This window comes from Hemitrygon akajei, chromosome 4, assembly GCF_048418815.1.
Source record: "Hemitrygon akajei chromosome 4, sHemAka1.3, whole genome shotgun sequence".
Classification (NCBI taxonomy): Eukaryota; Metazoa; Chordata; class Chondrichthyes; order Myliobatiformes; family Dasyatidae; genus Hemitrygon; species Hemitrygon akajei.
The window spans coordinates 77,139,809-77,158,014 of NC_133127.1; the positions used below are offsets into that span (position 1 = coordinate 77,139,809).

The window sequence follows — 18,206 nt, forward strand, 5'->3', positions numbered from 1 at the left end:
TGAGAGGAAACCCATGCAGTCACAGGCTCCTTTACAGACAGCCAAATTGAACCGGGGTGCTGGCTTTGTAAACATATTATCACGTCACCCAAATTTGCAGTTGATCTACATCCTACTTCTCATTTGACAACCTTCCTCACAATCCCTAATTCAATAATGTTTTTTTTTAAGATACTGCATTGGACAGGCCCTTCCAGCCCAATAAGCTGCATCACCCAGCAACCAATCTATTTAATACTAGCAACCACAGGACAATTTACAATTCCCAATTAATCTACTAATTGGTATGACTTTAGACTGTGGGCAGAAACCAGAGCACCGAAAGGAAATCCAGACAGACATACTTTATTGATCCCGAGGGAAACTGGGTTTCATTACAGCTGCCCCAACCAAGAATAGTGTAGAAATAATAGCAATATCAAACCATAAATAATTAAATAATAAGTTAATTATGCCAAGTAACCACTTGGTCACATGGAGAATAAAGTTCTTACAATTGGCGCCAGAATTAAACTGGAACATCGAGCTGCAACAGTGTCACACTAAACGCTATGCTACTGTGCAGCTAGAGGTCCAGTAGATCCTTGTGGAGTAACGATGACAGACCGCCAGTCAAAAAACAAAATCATCCCTCCACAACTGCCCTCAGTTAGTCATGATTAAGCCAACATTCGATCCAATTTTGCAGTTTATTAAAGATTCCTGTGTTATAACCCCAGCCCCCTCCTTTGTGAGAATCGCGAGAGAGAGAGAGAGAGCCTTACGGTTTGGAATGTGGGCTGGCCGCTCAGCCAGACAAAAGCCTTGGACATAGCCATTGTCTTGGGAGACACCTTTGTGGAATAAGGAACTGGACTACGTGCAAACCCTCAGGGCAATGTGAGATGGGTGATGGGGGAAAGATTGCCTCACCCCCCACCCTGATTGACATCTACAACCCTGCCAGTCCAGATAAAAGGTGGGCTGCCGAGCCGGGGCCTCAGACACACCAAGGAGACACACGAAGAAGACACGATAGCGCTTCCCGTCGGAACGGGAGGCCATTCTGAAGGAAGCCACGTGCGTTAGATTCCGGATCGGGAGTCTGTGGCTGGAACCAAAAGGAAAAACCGCTTTAACTAACAGGGATTTGCTTCGCAAGGACGACGGGCAAGTGTTTCTTCTCTCTCTCTCCAACACGTGAAATGCCAGCAGTTCCCGAAACGGGGAAGCCTGCAGACTTTGAGTGACTCTTATATTCCATTGGACTCAGTATCCCCTAGACAACGATAAGCTTATTTTTGATTATTACTATACCTGTGCTTTAAATTGAGTTTTGACGATGTATATGATCTGAATGTTTTATATTAACCATACGTTTGTGCCCCTTTATAAATAAAACTTTTGAAAATAGTATCATCAGGCTTCAGCAGACCTCTCTATCTTTGCTGGTAAGTCACCCGGTTACTGGGGAACATAACACCTGTTTGTGGATTAGGAGGTAGGATCGGGTTATGTTGACTTGGGGTGAAAAGGCTGAAATTTTTGGAGGTGTCTCCTGAGGAAATGAGGTCTATGTATGGGAGACAATGGCTTGATGCTCAGTTGTGAGATCACAGTATCTTAACTGACATTTGACCTCCTGTGAGATAAAGTCAGATGACCGAATTGTCAGTCATGCTTGTTGACAGTTGATGATTAAATTGTTGCTGGTTCTGTTTCCAGCATTTTCTGTTTACTTCAACCTAATTTGATTTAGTATGGTTCCAAGCCAAACTAGGTTTGACAGTAAACAAAACATTGATAAAAGTAACTTCAACTTGTAGAAGTAAATCAGTACTTAATACAACTTAAGCCCACCCAGAGATCTGGCCATACCCACCCCACCCTTTGAGTGACAAGTTGGCCCAAGTTCCCATTTCTCCTTAGCTTCTTTTGCCCAGTCCCACTAACAATAGAAAGATGTATTTCCCATATCGTTTACTACACACCCACTAAGCAGCTGCCAAAAATGTCAGATAGAGTACAGCTATGCATTTCAGAGGATCAGTTTCAACTGTGATCATTACAAGTCCTGAGTCCAAATCTTCCTAGACATGACTTTCACATGCAGAGATGTTATAGTATATTCACTCACTCAAAAGCCTGCATAAGGAGCTGGTGGTGGACCTAAGGAGGGCTAAGGCACCGGTGACCTGTTTCCATCCAAGGGGTCAGTGTGGACATGGTGGAGGATTACAAATACCTGGGGATACGAAGGGACAGTAAACTGGATTGGTCAAAGAACACTGAGGCTGTCTACAAGGGTCAGAGCCGTCTCTATTTCCTGAGGTCCTTTAACATCTGCCGGACGATGCTGTGGTGACAGTGCTATCATGTTTGCTGTTGTGTGCTGGAGCAGCAGACACCAACAGAATCAACAAACTCATTCGTAAGGCCAGTGATGTTGTGGGGGTGGAACTGGACTCTCTGATGGTGGTGTCTGAATAGAGGATGCTGTCCAAGTTGCATGCCATCTTGGACAATGACTCCCATCCACTCCATAATGTACCGTTTAGGCACAGGAGTACATTCAGCCAGAGACTCATTCCACCGAGATGTAACACTGAGCATCATAGGAAGTCATTCCTGCCTGTGGCCATCAAATTTTACAACTCCTCCCTCGGAGTGTCAGACATCCTGTGCCAATAGGTTGGTCCTGGACTTACTTCCACCTGGCACGATTAACTTATTTAATTATTTATGGTTTTATATTGCTATATTTCTTCACTATTCTTGGTTGGTGCAGCTGTAACGAAACCCAACTTCCCTCGTGATCAATAAAGTATGTCTGTCTGTAAATTTGGATTTGATCTTAAAATGACTCTCTGGAAACACACAGTTCAGTTATCTTCAAAATTGTCTCCAGGATGCAAGACAAAGTCAGCATTTGCTTCTCATCCCTAGTCAGCTTAATGGACTCTCCTCTGTTCTTAGAGCAAAGGTGTTAGTTTGGAAATTGCCCAATGGCTACAAGATAATGCTACTGAGGCAGCCAGAGACAATCAAGTAATTCCCTTATCAGATTAGAACTAGGTGATGCAAGAAACACATAATGCAAGGAAGCACATTATGATAAAAACCACAAGTTTGTATAAGTAACTATTTAAAAACCTGGGCATGTAACAACCCAAATTTTCTGATTGCAATGCAACACTGAGCCACCAACCTAGCACAAAAAAAATTAATGACACATGGGGTTTCAAATAAAACATAACCTAGATGATAGCATTCCAGTTTTGCTGGTAGTGGTTTAAAGCTTCTGTGAATCTTGTAGTGTATGTTAGCATGAAGTCAAATGGTAACTGATGCACAATCATAGAATTTCTAACTTTAGTCATTACTATACCTAGGATGTTGACACATCTACCCCGCCTCATTTCTTGAAAAACTATTATATAAATAAAAGATCCTATTCTAATAGCAGTTAATTTATTAAAATAACTATCAACTGTTACAAGAACTTTAATCTAGTTAGATGTTTATCCATTTGCTGCTGTAAGATTTTCAGTTGTATTGTCCAAGAGGGTAAGAGGAAGGAGGTACAAGAGCCTCCACTACACCACCAGGTTCAGGATTATTTATTACTCTTCAACCATTATGAATAACTGTTTTTCACTTATTATATAGTATTTCTTTGTTCCACTATGAATGCATTTGAGAAAATGAATCTCAAGGTAGTATATGGTGACACATACTTCGATAATAAGTTTACCTTGAATTTTGAAATGATTGATTGCTGAATCTTTAGTATTTGGACCTTTGTGAATTGAGCTTCACCAGACTTCCTTGGTCAAACAAGATCAGATTAATAGACCAGTGTCACAAACTTTTCCAGTATAGCTGAAAAAGGCTGGATAAGATGCAAATTCTAATACAAGTACTCCCCTTATGGTCCAGAATGACAACTTTGCCTATTTACTTAAGCCTCCAATTAGTAAACTAAATGAAACAATAAAGCCGTCATAAAAGAGATGTTTTATTATACATATTTAGACAGTTTCTTGGACAGGAGGTTCATATCCATCAGCTCGATCTACTTTAGCACCAGTCTCTTCACCTGATGGTTTGCTTGCGCCACTTCCTCCTTCACCGTGCAGCTCCATCAGTTTGCCCACTACAACAGAAGATTTTCCATTAATTTTAATGAAACATCACAACAATTCAGCCAATCATACAACAGGACAATTACAACATAGTACTTTGGCCAGAACATTTGTTGATCCAGCCTTACAACTACAATCAGCTTTGTTTTGACCCAAGAATAAAAGGAAACTGAATTTTGAACTAACACAGCTAATTGTCCCAAATCACAAATTTGTTGCATGTTATTTTACTCTGTTCATCCCAACTCTTCTCCCACTTGGGTCACTAACTGCAATATTGTTTTAAACCTTCTAACAAGGGCAGCACAGTAGTTTTTTTTTCATAATCCCAATCATCAAAAGAAATGCAACAGTTCCCTGGCACCTTATTTTCATGATTGATCTCACTATTATCCTCAAGGCCTATTTCCATTTTGTCACTGGAGAAACCCAATTTTCCTGTCACATATTCTTCCTCAGGCTGAATAATTCCTGAAGCCCGAAAGTTTGAAACTGCAGTGAGCAACAGTCCTGAACTGTCTTATTTCTCACCAACTATGTGACAAAAATAGTGCTTTTTGCACACAAATGGCACTAGTTAGAACCTGTACAGCAACAACCTTCTGCTCCAATTAAGTGGTATAGTGTCTCAAATAAACAAAGGTTGGTACACATGACAATAAGCCAATTCCGATTCTCACTGAACTAAGTCAATACCTGCTTAGCTCAAACCCTCAGCAACTGCTGCTTTCAAGGAAATAGTTAATTTTTCAGCATGTAGATTCTACAGTATCCTCATTGCACCCTTCTCCATACTACTTTCAATTGGCAGATTCTCCCTGTTGATCTTTGCCTCATCTGGTAACAATGCTACTTGCAACTGCTTCTGACAAGTCTTACTTTCCTCTCAAAGCTGGCTTCCTCTTCTTCATAGTCAAAGGTCCCTTAACTACATCTGTTCCATTTCCGATATTTCTGCTGTCACCTGTTCTTCTCCCAAGCATTAATGAACTCCCTCCATCTTCAACTTCCACTCCAAGGCCCCATCAAATGGATCTTCCTCTGTAATTTGGTATCCCTAAACAGATTAATCCCTCTCTTTTCAAGTCTGAATCGTTTGGTTCCTCCACTAACAAAATTTCCATCTTCATGTGACGGTCTTACCTTCTGCTTTGCTAAACACCTTCAAATAGTCCACAAATGTGACCCAACCTTTCAGCTGGCTCACCATTTCCCTTGTATCAACATAAGTAACAATAACAATCTTCTATACTCAATTCTCAGTAAATTTGCTCCAGAATTTTCATTTCACATTTCTTTAACCATTAAATAGTGGAGAATCACAGTCTAGAGTCAATGAGCACCAAGAAATTAACAATATATAAAAATTAGTATTGGGAAAACAAATCCCCAGAACACATCGACCTGGATCATAGGGTTTTGAAGGTGGCAGCTTCAGCTTCAAACTAGCCACTATCTTTGAAACCAGATTTTTAAGATGGTTCCTACAGACTGGAAGGTAGCAAATTAAATGTTATTTTTTAAGAAAGGAGGGTATGTGAAATCAAGAAACAATTGACACCCCTGTCTATCATTTAATAAAGAAAATAACAGGAAATAGAAATAAATCTGCTGGGATTGTTTAAAGTTGTAAAGAGCAGAAAGTCACAATCTATATCAATGATTGGATGAGAGGATCAACTATCATGTATTCAAACATGCTGATGAAGCTAGGCTATGGTGAGGATACAATTGGTCTTCAGTAGACAATAGACAATAGGTGCAGAAGTAGACCATTCCGCCCTTCGAGCCTGCACCGCCATTTTGAGATCATGGCTGATCATCTACCATCAATACCCGGTTCCTGCCTTGTCCCCATATCCCTTGATTCCCCTATCCATAAGCTACCTATCTAGCTCCTTCTTGAAAGCATCCAGAGAATTGGCCTCCATTGCCTTCTGAGGCAGTGCATTCCACACCCCCACAACTCTCTGGGAGAAGTTGTTTTTCCTTAACTCTGTCCTAAATGACCTACCCCTTATTCTTAAACCATGCCCTCTGGTACTGGACTCTCCCAGCATCTGGAACATATTTCCTGCCTCTATCTTGTCCAGTCCCTTAATAATCTTATATGTTGCCATCAGATCCCCTCAATCTCCTTAATTCCAGCGTGTACAAGCCCAGTCTCTCTAACCTCTCTGTGTAAAACAGTCCAAACATCCCAGGAATTAACCTTGTGAATCTACGCTGCACTTCCTCTACAGCCAGGATGTCCTTCCTTAACCCTGGAGACCAAAACTGTACACAATACTCCAGGTGTGGTCTCACCAGGGCCCTGTACAAATGCAAAAGGATTTCCTTGCTCTTGTACTCAAATCCCTTTGTAATAAAGGCCATTCCATTAGCCTTCTTCACTGCCTGCTGCACTTACTCATTTACCTTCAGTGACTGATGAACAAGGACTCCTAGATCTTTGTATTTCTCCCTTACCTAACTCTACACCGTTCAGATAATAATCTGCCTTCCTGTTCTTACTCCCAAAGTGGATAACCTCACACTTATTCACATTAAACGTCATCTGCCAAGTATCTGCCCACTCACCCAGCCTATCCAAGTCAGCCTGAATTCTCCTAACATCCTCATCACATGTCACACTGCCACCCAGCTTAGTATCATCAGCAAACTTGCTGATGTTATTCTCAATGCCTTCATCTAAATTGTTGATGTAAATCGTAAACAGCTGTGGTCCCAATACCGAGCCCTGTGGCACCCCATTAGTCTCCACCTGCCATTCCGAGAGACACCCATTCACCGCTACCCTTTGCTTTCTATCTGCCAACCAGTTTTCTATTCATGTCAATATCTTCTCCCCAATGCCATGAGCTCTGATTTTACCCACCAATCTCCTATGTGGGACCTTATCAAATGTCTTCTGAAAATCAAGTAGGATGTAGATAAAATGAATAGGCATGGGATACATTATGAGGAAAAACATGAAGTCATCTGTTTGGTGCAAGAGATAGGAAGGCAAAGTATATTTTAAAAAGGCGAGAGATTAGAAAGCTCTCGTGTTCAGAAGGATCACAGTGTATTGAAGAATTTACTTGGAGGTTTATCAAGCATTTGGAAATACAAGTTCACAAGTGAGTAGAGACATCTTGCACCAATTATTATAGATCCCTGGTGAGACTCTATTTTGAATATTGTGCAAAGGTATACCAACCCAATTCTTTGGATGAATTTGCTGTAAAATAAATAAACCAACTGGGCTCAGAGTTTGAAAGAATAAAAGGTGATCTCAATTTACGCAAAATATTAATGGGGCTTTGCAACACAGAAGCAGAGTAATGCTTCACTACTCCAGAATACCCAGAGTGGGATTCAAAAGTTGTAAAAAAAAAGTCAGCCATGTAGGACAAGTGTAAATAAATTACTTCACACTAACAAAGTGTCGCTGGAACTCACTACCCAAGAGGACCGTGCAGCCTCATACACTCAGTATATTTAAGATTGAGAGCTGCTCAAATTTTAGGAGAATCAGAACATACCAGATTAATTCAAGAAACTGGCACTGAGGTAGATCAGTCTGATCTTGAACAGCAGGAATGAAGGACAGATGAACACATCTGTCCCTGCATTATTAACCCTTTTGACCACCTCAGACATTTCCAGATGAACTGATTTAATATTTACAAACTTGCCAACTAAGATTGAAAAATGTTTTTAATAAAAGGGTACAGTTACATACTGCACTTCAAGCATGCATTTATAAAAAAAATTGGATACTTTCTTCTAAGCTTATTGCCTTGAGAATTCAGACAATTTCACCAAAAATGAATTCCTATATTTTATTTAAAACTTATTAGGGTTATTAATTAGTAGTTGAGTCAGCATTTCACTTGTACATTGAAAGATTGATTATTTGAAACATAGTTAGCAAGGTCCAAAATTGTCCTCAAAGCTTAGTAAGATATTGATAACAGGCAGCTAAATCTTTACAATTTTATACTATAAGACTACCTGTCTTATCAAATCAAGAGGATATCATATATTTGTAGCCTCTTTCAGGCTTAAATTCTATACTGCATTGTTAAGAACATTTAACCTCACCCTCAACTTTCTTACCATCATTTACCTTGCTGAAATCAATTACAGCATGGTGTTTGTAAATGGCACAGGGATAAACTGATGCCATCCTTAGTTAAACTATTAACTCCCTTGCAAAATATCACACCCTGGTTTCCTACCACACATTTTCACATCTACTAGCTACCCAATGTCCCAAGCATTGATGCTCCATGCTAAGCAGCAGCCCTTCAAGTTATGTGGGTTCTCAAAATTAACCCCTTCCAGCTCCACCCAATTATAGTCACCTCAAGTTTGTTCTTCACTTAATAATCAAAAGAGTATTCAGATCTAATTATTGACCAGTTCAAAGTATTTTCATGCAGGACTGGAACCTTCAATAGATGGACACAAAACACAGTGCAATAAATAACAAATCCTTAAATACCAATCAACATATTCTCATTCTTGAATTTCAGCATTCACAGACTGACACTGATATAATTAGAACACAAAGTTTCAAATGTGGAAAGGCATCTAGAAGCAGAACTTACATTCAAATTTGGGCTTTTTCAACATCTTGACTTTCCGGACAAACACATCATGGAGCGGATAAATGGACTGGCAAGCTTTTTCAATATCCTTTCCGATGCTGTCTGGTATCCTAAGAAGTGAATGGTAGAATGCTATGATTATAGGGACTTGAATATTAAGTTTCTCGAACTTTACCTCACAAAATCAGTTCTTTTGCAGGGTCAGCCAAAAGGACTTTAGCAACTATCCTCTCCATTAACTTACTTTGCTGGAGTAATGGCAGTATTCAAATAAAATTGGCCACAATCCTTGGTCAAATGTTGATGATCTACCATCACATATGATTTGCCAGAAATGAAAACACAGGTGAGAAAATAAGTGTCTGGTCAAAGGCCTGTTTTACAATCCAATGAATCCCAACTGAATAGTACAGCAAACCAAGGATAAATAGATTCAGTCTGATAATTAAAGCTCATTCAAAGCTCAGTGTCAGATGCGTAGAGTGAAGGCTGCATCCATCAAAGCAGTCTATTTTAATTTCCCCAATATACTATGGAAATACTAATTTTAAAACAACAAAATGGCAGGAATACTTTTTTGGACCCCTGTGACAGTGGATAAACAAAGGAACAAAGTGGAATGCATTTTGTGTCCTGTGCAGGAAGTTTTCACCGAAAAGGGAGTAACCATTTAAAGAAAGAACCAGGATGCCTGAAAAAGTGCATGTCAAGAGTTCAATGTAATTTGGCAGTGGTTTGCAGTCACGTAGCACAGAAACAGATCCTTTGACTCATCACAGCTGCCAACGATGCAGCCCCCATCCATACTACAACCATTTACCACAGTTCAGACTGTAGCCTTCTATGCCACCACAACGTAGAATTCTTGTGGATAGAGTTAAGAAACTGCAAGGGTGAAAAACCCTTGTGGGTTTCATACAGGCCCGCAAGCAGTAGACAGGATGTGGAATATAGATTTCAATATGTAGATACATTGGGAAAGTCAGGTTGATGATGAATCCAAAAAAGGGGAATCAGAATGCCTATGAGTTGGCTTTTTAGAGCATCTTGTGATTGAGCTCACTAAAGCAAAGGAAATTCTCGATTGGGTTTTGTGTAATGAACCAGATTTGATTAGGGAGTTTAAGATAAACGAACCCTTGGGAGGTAGTGACCATAATATGTTAAAATTCACCCAGCAGTTTAAGATAAAGTCAAGTGTATCAGTATTTTGGTGGTGTAATGGCAATTACAGATGCACGAGAGGAGCTGGCCAAAGTTGATTGGAAGGGGACATGGTCGGAGCTTCTGAGGGCAATTTGGAAATGCAGGATAGGCGCATCCCAAAAATTATTTATTCTAAAGGGAGGATCAGGCAATCATAGCTGAAATGGGAAGTAAAAGACAGCACAAAAGCAAGAGAGAGTAAATAATATAGGAAAAATTAGTGGGAAGTTAAAGAATTGAGAAGCTTTTAAAAACCAAATGAAGGCAACAAAAAAGAACATTAGGAGAGAAGAGATTGAATATGAAGGTAAGCTAGCCAAAACTATCATGGGATACTTTTTTCCCCCCAGATATACTGTACAAAAGAGTACAAGGTGAGAGTGGACACTGGACTACTGGAAAATGATGTAGTAGTAGTAATGGGGGACAAAGAAATTGCAGACGAACTAAGTATTTTGCATCAGACTTTACTGCAGAAGACACCTGCAATATGCCAGAAATTCAAGAGTGTCATGGGGCAGAAGTGAGTGTTGTTGGTATTAATAAGGTGGTGTTGGCTGGGAAGCTGAAAGGTCTGAAGATCCTGATGGACTACACCCTAGTGCTCAGAATAGCTCTGGAGGACTGGAAAATTATTTATCACTCTACTCTTTAAGGGCAGGAAGCTAAAGACAGGAAACTCTGACTTCAATAGCTGGGAAGATGTTGGAGTCCATTATTAAGGCTGAAGTTTTAGGGTACATGATAAAATAGGCTAAAGTCAGTGTAATTCTCTTAAAGAGAAATCTGTTGGAATTCTTTGAGAAAGTAACAGGATAGACAAAAGAGTCGGTCGATGTTTTTTACTTGGATTTTCTGAAGGCCTTTGACAAGGTGCTGTACATGAGGCTGCTTAGCAAGAGCCTATAATATTACGTAAGAGATGCTCATGTGGATAGAAGATCAAAGGAGGCCTATTTTGGTTGGCTGCTGGTGTTCCTCAGGGGTCAGTATTGGGACTGCTTTTCTACATCAACGATTTGGATGACGGATATTGATGACTTTGTAGCCAAGTTTGCAGATGATACAGAAATAGGCGGAGGGGGCTGGTAGTCTGCAGAACTTGGACATACTGGGAGAATGGGGAAAAAGTGGCAGATGAAATATAGTGTAAGGAATGCACTTCTGTAAAAGGAATACAGGTGTAGACTATTTTCTAAGGAGGGAGAAAATTCAAAAAATATCAGAGATACAAAAGGACTTGGGAGTCCTTGTGCAGGATTCCCTGATGGTTAACTTGCAGGTTGAGTTGGTGGTAAAGGAGGCAAATGCAATATCATATTCATTTCAAGAGGACTAGAATGTAAAAGCAAGAATATGATGCTGAGGCTTTTTAAGCCATTGGTCAAATTGCACTTAGAAGTACTATGCGCAGATTTGGGTCCCCTATACAAGAAAGGGTGTGTTAGCACTGGAGATGGTCCACAGGAGGTTCATGAGACTGATATTGAGAATGAAAGGGTTATCATATGAGCAGCATTTGATGGCTCTAGTTGAGCACCAATATCTGATGTCAAGATGGAAGAAAAATAAGAGGAAGAAACTGAGCCAGAAACTGTGGAATTAAAACAAGGGGTTTACTGGTTTGCTGGAGTTGAAAAGAATGAGGGGAGATCTCAATGAAACACATCGAATATCCAAAGGCCTGAACAGAGTGGATGTGGGAAGGATGTTTCCTATAGAGGGTGAGTCTAGGACCAGAGGGCACAGCCTTAGAATAGACGGACTTTCATTTAGAATAGAGGTGAAAAGGAATTTCTTTAGCCAGAGGGTGGCAAATCTGTGAAATTCATTGCCATAGACATCTGTGGAAGTCAGTCATTGACTTTGGAAATCAGAGGTTGATAGGTTCTTGGTTAGTCAGCATGTCAAAGATAAGAGGGAGAAGGCAAGCGAATTAGGTTGAGAGATAATAAATCAGCTATGATGGGCTGAGTGGCCTAATTCTGCTCTTGTTTTATGGTTTAATTCAACTACTTATAAATATATAAAAGTTAAAATTCTTCTTCTTCACCAACTCCCTAGATAATGCATTCCCAACTAAACTCACAAACCCGGAGGAGAAAACTCCTCATATCCCCTCCAAATCTTTGGCTCTAGTTTTAGACACCCAGTAGGTGAACAGTTTTTATGATTAATGCTATGCATCTGATGATTTTGTATAGCCCAACCAGGGCCACCCTCAGCTTCCTCCATTGCAAGGAAAGTAAATCCAGTCTCATTACTGAAACACTCCATTCTAAAGAGTTTTGGGTGAATCTCTGTTACATACTCTCCAGTGCACTCACAGTGTTTCCAATGTGGTGAGCAGAACTACAAATGACAATCAAGTTGTGACCTGATAATTACTAAAACTGTACCATAACCTCCCTGATCTTGCATTCTACGCCTTAACCATCTTCTAGTATCCTTTGGACATCTTCATCTCTACTCCTCAATAGTACCCATTTCAAATCTTCCAAAATATATCATCTCACACTTAGCAAGATGAAATTTAATCTGTCATTGCTCTGATCATTTTACCAACTAATTAATATCCTGCATCCAAAGACTACCCCATCATTACCAAAACCACCAACCTCGTGGATGCTACAATGCCTGATCTACTGAATATAGATAGTGGAACAGAAGGCAAGAAAAAGAAATCTTCTCATGAAGAGTTACAAAAACCAAAGTCCAGGAACTGGGACAAAATGTGACCAATGACCTGGGGAACACTAGGTTTAAGGTGGGGGAAAAAGCATTAGATTGAAATGTTGCATCCTTCTGAACTTACGATTTGGAGGAACACTGGCCCTGAAAGGGCATGGTGTGAGAAGGTACTATCTAAAGAACACTGAAAGAGGTTAACAATATCAGGAATTGATTGAAACTTACTCCAAAGAAATGACAAGCAACTTTTCAAAGGCAAGGTACAGGCAAGATTAGAAATTGTAAAATGGACAAAATTATGCACTTATAAATAGCACAAATCAAAACATCAGTGCTACAAAGTAGGAAGCCCAGAATGAGAGCGGCAAAGGGATACACGCAGTCTCCCACTTTGAATTAGGGAAAACATGCATCACAGGAGTCCATTTGCACTAACAGGACTGCTCCAATCAAGAGCAATCTAGCCTATTCCTGATGCGCCACTAATCTTCAAGCACATATGGAAGTACTGGCAAAGCGTGATTAATTTCTAACCAGTTCCAGATCCATGCCGCCATGAGTGAAAATCACTTACCCTCATCCTCCACCATTTACTTTAAGTCTGTTGTCCACAACTAGAGGGGGCATTGGCCCTTTCTATTCACTCTACCTGGGCCTTATTTGAAAAAAGTGAGTGGAGTCAAAGGATCAAAATAAGTTCAGCCAGGCTTAAGTGGCCACTGAATGAGGAAGGAAATTCAGAAGAAATGTCCATAATGAAAAAGCTTTAAATGTCGACATGACTGAACCCAAGAATTTGAAAAAATGGCACAGAAATAAGGTCCGCTGGCAACAATGTCAAAAGAATGGACCCGAGAGATCAGTGCCATGTGCATCCTTGAGGTGGTAACAGTGACAGAAAATATAGGAGTTGGGAGAGAGCACTAGTGGAGAAAGTCTTACATTACAGTTTGCCTTTGAGGGTCACTAGTTCATGAACAGGTTAAATGGTGACATTCAATATCAGTGACACTGATGTTCTCCGAGTGCTGTAAAATGTATTAATAATTTAAATAAAAAATAGTAGCGTTCAGATTCAGGAGATCTAAGGCCAAAGTGACAACAGTAACCAAAGGCTTTTGTGTAATAACTAAAACATGCTGGAGCATCTCAGCCCAAGTGGTCTGAGGGGATGTTATACTTGAATTCAAGTATTTAATGGGATAGTCAGTCTAGGATTTGGAAAAAGACCACCATCTCTTGGAATACAGAGCTTTTCAGCTAAAATCCTTTGTTGAGTAAAACTGCAGATACTATCCAGGATCTATAAACACAAGGAATAGGAGCAGAACTAGGCCATCTGGTACGTCGAGCCTGTACCCCATCCAATAAGATCATGGCTGATCTGGCCATGGACTCATCTCCACCTACAAGCCTTTTCCCCATAACCTTAAATTCCTCTACTATGCAAAAGTCTATCCAACCTTGTCTTAAATTTATTTACTGAGGGAGCCTCCACCGCTTCATTGGGCAGAGAATTCCACAGATTCACCACTCTCTGGGAAAAACAATTCCTCTTCATCTCCAACCTAAATCTACTCCCCCGAATCCTGAAGCTATGTCCTCTAGTTCTAGTCTCACCTACCAGTGGAAATAACTTTCCCGTCCCTTTCATAATTTTGTTCCTATAAGATCTCCTCACATCCTTCTGAATCCCAGGTGACCCAATCTCTCCTCAATCTCACTCATCTGTGGAATCAACCTGAAGCCCCTCTGCACCACCTCCAAAGCTAGTATATCCTTGAGGACAGTGCACTTGCACCTATGATTCCAGTTAACCATCGCTCACTCAAGGGTTGTATTTATTTTTAGTTCCTTCAGCCATTTCATTAGTATATACATGATTATTTTACTAGCATCTGCCACTTTGCACAAGCTCACTTCAACCATGCTTTAGTGAAATGCAAAATATTGGAGCGTTAAGAGAAATAGGAACGTTGACAGTTCAGATTACTCACAACTTGTTGACTATCTCCTTGAGATCGTTGGTTTGAACTTCACGGGTCATGATTTCGACCATCTTCTTGCGGATCGTACGAACCTGCTGGTGCTGAGCATAGGAGGTTTTACGGATCTGGTTGTTGCGCTTCTTTGTAAAGCCTACACAAAAAAGGCGCAGAAGGTACCCGTCTGTAGTCTTGACATCAATATGGGCTTCAATCATAGTCTACAATGGAAATCGGAGAACAAATGGTAAAACCATTATAATCAGCAAGAAAAAATGATGTCCTCAACACATCGAGGTATGAAACAGAGCAAAAACCTCACACTAAAATAAATATAATGATGTCAAGGTAACCAGAAAAGACTTGCCAACAGGAATAGCTTTACAGTTACTTTTCAATACAGCACCATGTAAACTTTCACCCAGTAGAGCAGACAGGGTCTTGTTTTAAGATCGGTCCCAAAACATTATCAATTCTTTGGTGTGGATAAGACTGAAAAATAGCAACTCAAGTTGCACCTCAGAATAATTTGCATCTACCAAAAAAAAAAATCAGCCAGAGATGCAGTTTAAAATGGTAACCTTTCATACTTCCTTCCCAGCAGTTTCAGAGATTCAATTAAGCATCAAGTTAGACAACAAATACTGTATGTCTATGGAGCTCCATTCTACCGGATACCTTCCAAGATCCTGCTAATCAAAGTTCAACAAAGATTTGAAATTCCTGGCAGAAAATAGATACAGAACACTGATGCTTTTGCGCGAGATGAACTGCAAGCGGTTCTGGCCACTGACTGGATATCTAAATAAGACCGGATTATATCTTAAAGATATTCAACTATCTGAAGCAGCCTAACCATGCTCTGTGGTGGTGCAAGTCCACTTAGAAAGACAGCAATGAAAGCAGTAAAACACATGTTCAATCCCAACTTCCAATGCTGAGGGGAACCAGCACATTTTCCCTGTGACCACAATGGGTTTGATGGATGCTCTGGTCTCTTCCATACATCACAAATACGAGACATCTGATAGGTTAATTGGCCATTGTATGTGACTGAGCGTTAGAGCCTGGCGATTGTTGGGGGAGTTGATGAAAATAAAATTCAAGAGATGGATTAGTGTAAAAACAGATGCTGACTCGGAGCTGAAGGGCCTTTCCTGTGCAACATCTCTTTATGAAAGAAATGAATGCAGTATTAGAAAACTGAGTACATTAAAAAAAAGTTAAGGAACAAATCAAAGCCCATGCAGTTTCCTTACTAAAAATAAAAACAGAAATTACTGTAACTGCTCAGCAGGTCAGGCTGCATTGTGGATCTTCCCACAGGAGTGGCCTAATGAGCTGATTTTCCAGCACTTAGATTTATAACATCTGCAGTTTTATTCTATACCTTCCTAATTTGACAACATAATTGATGGGGCTACTTATACTAAGAACCAATTTTGTTACCTTAGGTGCTTGATAATTAGGTACTAACAAGTAAATTCACTCAAAATTATACAAAAGCAAAATTCACAACTCAAATCACGGACAACGGTTCAATAACTTTACCTGCCATTTTTTGACCATTGAGCACATCTTGTCACGTGTTAAGTCCATCCCATGAAAGTTGGTCAGGCAGTTTTTGCCCTGAACATCCTCGACGATCAGCTTAAATTTGCGGAAGGCCACTTCATCGTTCTGCAAGTCAGCAAGACTCACCTCAAATACTCGGCCCTTCAAGCCTTCTGAGGCAATTTCTGCATATTAAACAGAAATTACTTATGAGGAAAATCAAAACTTCTATAAAGCTGACAATCAATTTTTACTTATCTAGTTTTCAATTAGATATCAACAGGAATGTCAAAAGGCCTAAACAATAGCTGCTTTGTACAAGAAACACAAGAGATCTGACTCACAAGTCAAAATGCCAATAGTCCATTTTCCTCTGTAGATGTTACCCAACCTGCTGATTTCCTCCAGCATTTTGTGTTCTTTGTACAAGATTTAAAATAGATTTTAAACATAAAGGCCAAGTACTATTCAAACATAACAAAGCAGCTGGCTGACTAACTACATTAACCTACTGGTACATTAGAGATAACATTAGAGATAAGTCTTTGCTTTTAAGCCTTACAGCTTATGTTCTGATTAATTAATCAAAGCCAGGTAGAAGATGCATACTGGAGAACACTTACTAGTTCCCTGGGTCCTTGTAACCAAGGTTTTACCCAGGTTCCTAATGTTAAACATCGCTGGAGCCTTGACATCATACCAGTCCTTTTTGGAGAAAGGGTCCACACTGTGGAGAGACATTAGAATAAGATTTCATAAAAGTAACTGGTACAATCAGGTTACAATCTAGAGAGGAATGTGAAAATAGCATTCGTTGTTCAGCACCCAGATCACCAAGACTAATGCACTTGAAATACTGTTTACAGGGCCTAATATCCCTGTTCAAACATTACGATAGATGGTAATGCCTCAGAATAATTCCTAGTTTTGTCAAATGAAGACTAGGCCTGTACTCATAAAGGATCACAAAACGATCCTAATCGAAATGTAAAGAATTCCTATAGGATATAACAAGATAAATATAATTAAACGTTCCCTGACTCAGTACACAATACTAGTGATCAGACGCTCAAAACAAGGGAGAAGTCCTTCAGGCCTGAGACCAGTCCGAAGGACTGTTAAGTCTGGAATACGCCAAGACAGATAGGCTTGTTTTGAAATTAGGAAAACCACGGTTTAGTGCAGGCTAAGAAACACTGTTATAAAGATTTAGCTCCGAATTTCTTTAGTGGCCGTGACGAACAACCAACTACTGCTTCAAATTCTAACAGTCCGCGTTCTTAGGCTGGTCCATCGCCGCCTAGCTCCGAGGCAACAGAGGGTATCCCGGCTCCGAGTCCAAAAGCAGCCCGAATTCAACAGCCCTGAGATTCTGCTTTGCACGTTTTGTGTGCTTTGCTCAGCCTCACCGCGTTTACAGACCCGCATGCCGCGGCTTTAAGCCAGCGGCCCAGGCCCGGCGTCGCTCTCCCTTTCCCCGCCCGCCCTCATAATCCACTCAACATCTCTGCCATCCGTCCCACTTTCTCCGATTTCACCCCAGCTCTGCGCAGAGAATAATCAGCGCGACGCTTGCGGCTCGCTCTCAGGTGGCTTACATCTTCTTCTTGGCTCCCTTTTTGCCTCCTTTGGTCAGCCGCTTATTTTTACCGACAGCCATGTCGCCCGAGGAGCTGGAAAAAGGAAGAGGAGGCGATCCCGCGAGATTTAGTCACGGAGCGTACTGCCCTACGTCACAGGAAGACCTCGAATGGGAGCCGGGTTGGGCGAGGGACTGCGGGGCATTGCCAGTTGCCACGCTGAGGCTGGACTGCAGTTTGTCCGAATGCCTAGTACTGTACCTACTATGGGTTAGCGAATCTTCTGATCTGGAGCTTCTGCGGACATTGGAACTCACGTAACTCAGCTGTCTGACTTGCTGAGTTCCTCTTGCATTTTGAATTTGCCCGGAGATTCGCAGCTGTACAGATAATCTCTTGATGAGGTTGACATCGTATTTCCTCTCCCCAGCTGTTTTCTTCCGTGTAGAACTCGGGGTGGAGGACACT

The 18,206-nt window shown here is 40.6% G+C and overlaps 1 protein-coding gene across 1 annotated transcript; it reads right to left on the minus strand.

The window, feature by feature from the left end:
• Window positions 1-3,984: 3,984 nt before the first annotated feature.
• On the minus strand, window positions 3,985-17,911 carry rps3a (ribosomal protein S3A). The gene is made up of 6 exons (XM_073042904.1): window positions 17,757-17,911; window positions 16,782-16,885; window positions 16,156-16,343; window positions 14,617-14,825; window positions 8,723-8,832; window positions 3,985-4,135 (listed from the first exon to the last, which is right to left on the minus strand). Exons 1-6 carry the CDS (start codon window positions 17,816-17,818, stop codon window positions 4,011-4,013), a joined length of 798 nt encoding a protein of 265 aa, XP_072899005.1. The 5' UTR covers window positions 17,819-17,911; the 3' UTR covers window positions 3,985-4,010.
• Between the last annotated feature and the right edge of the window lie 295 nt (window positions 17,912-18,206).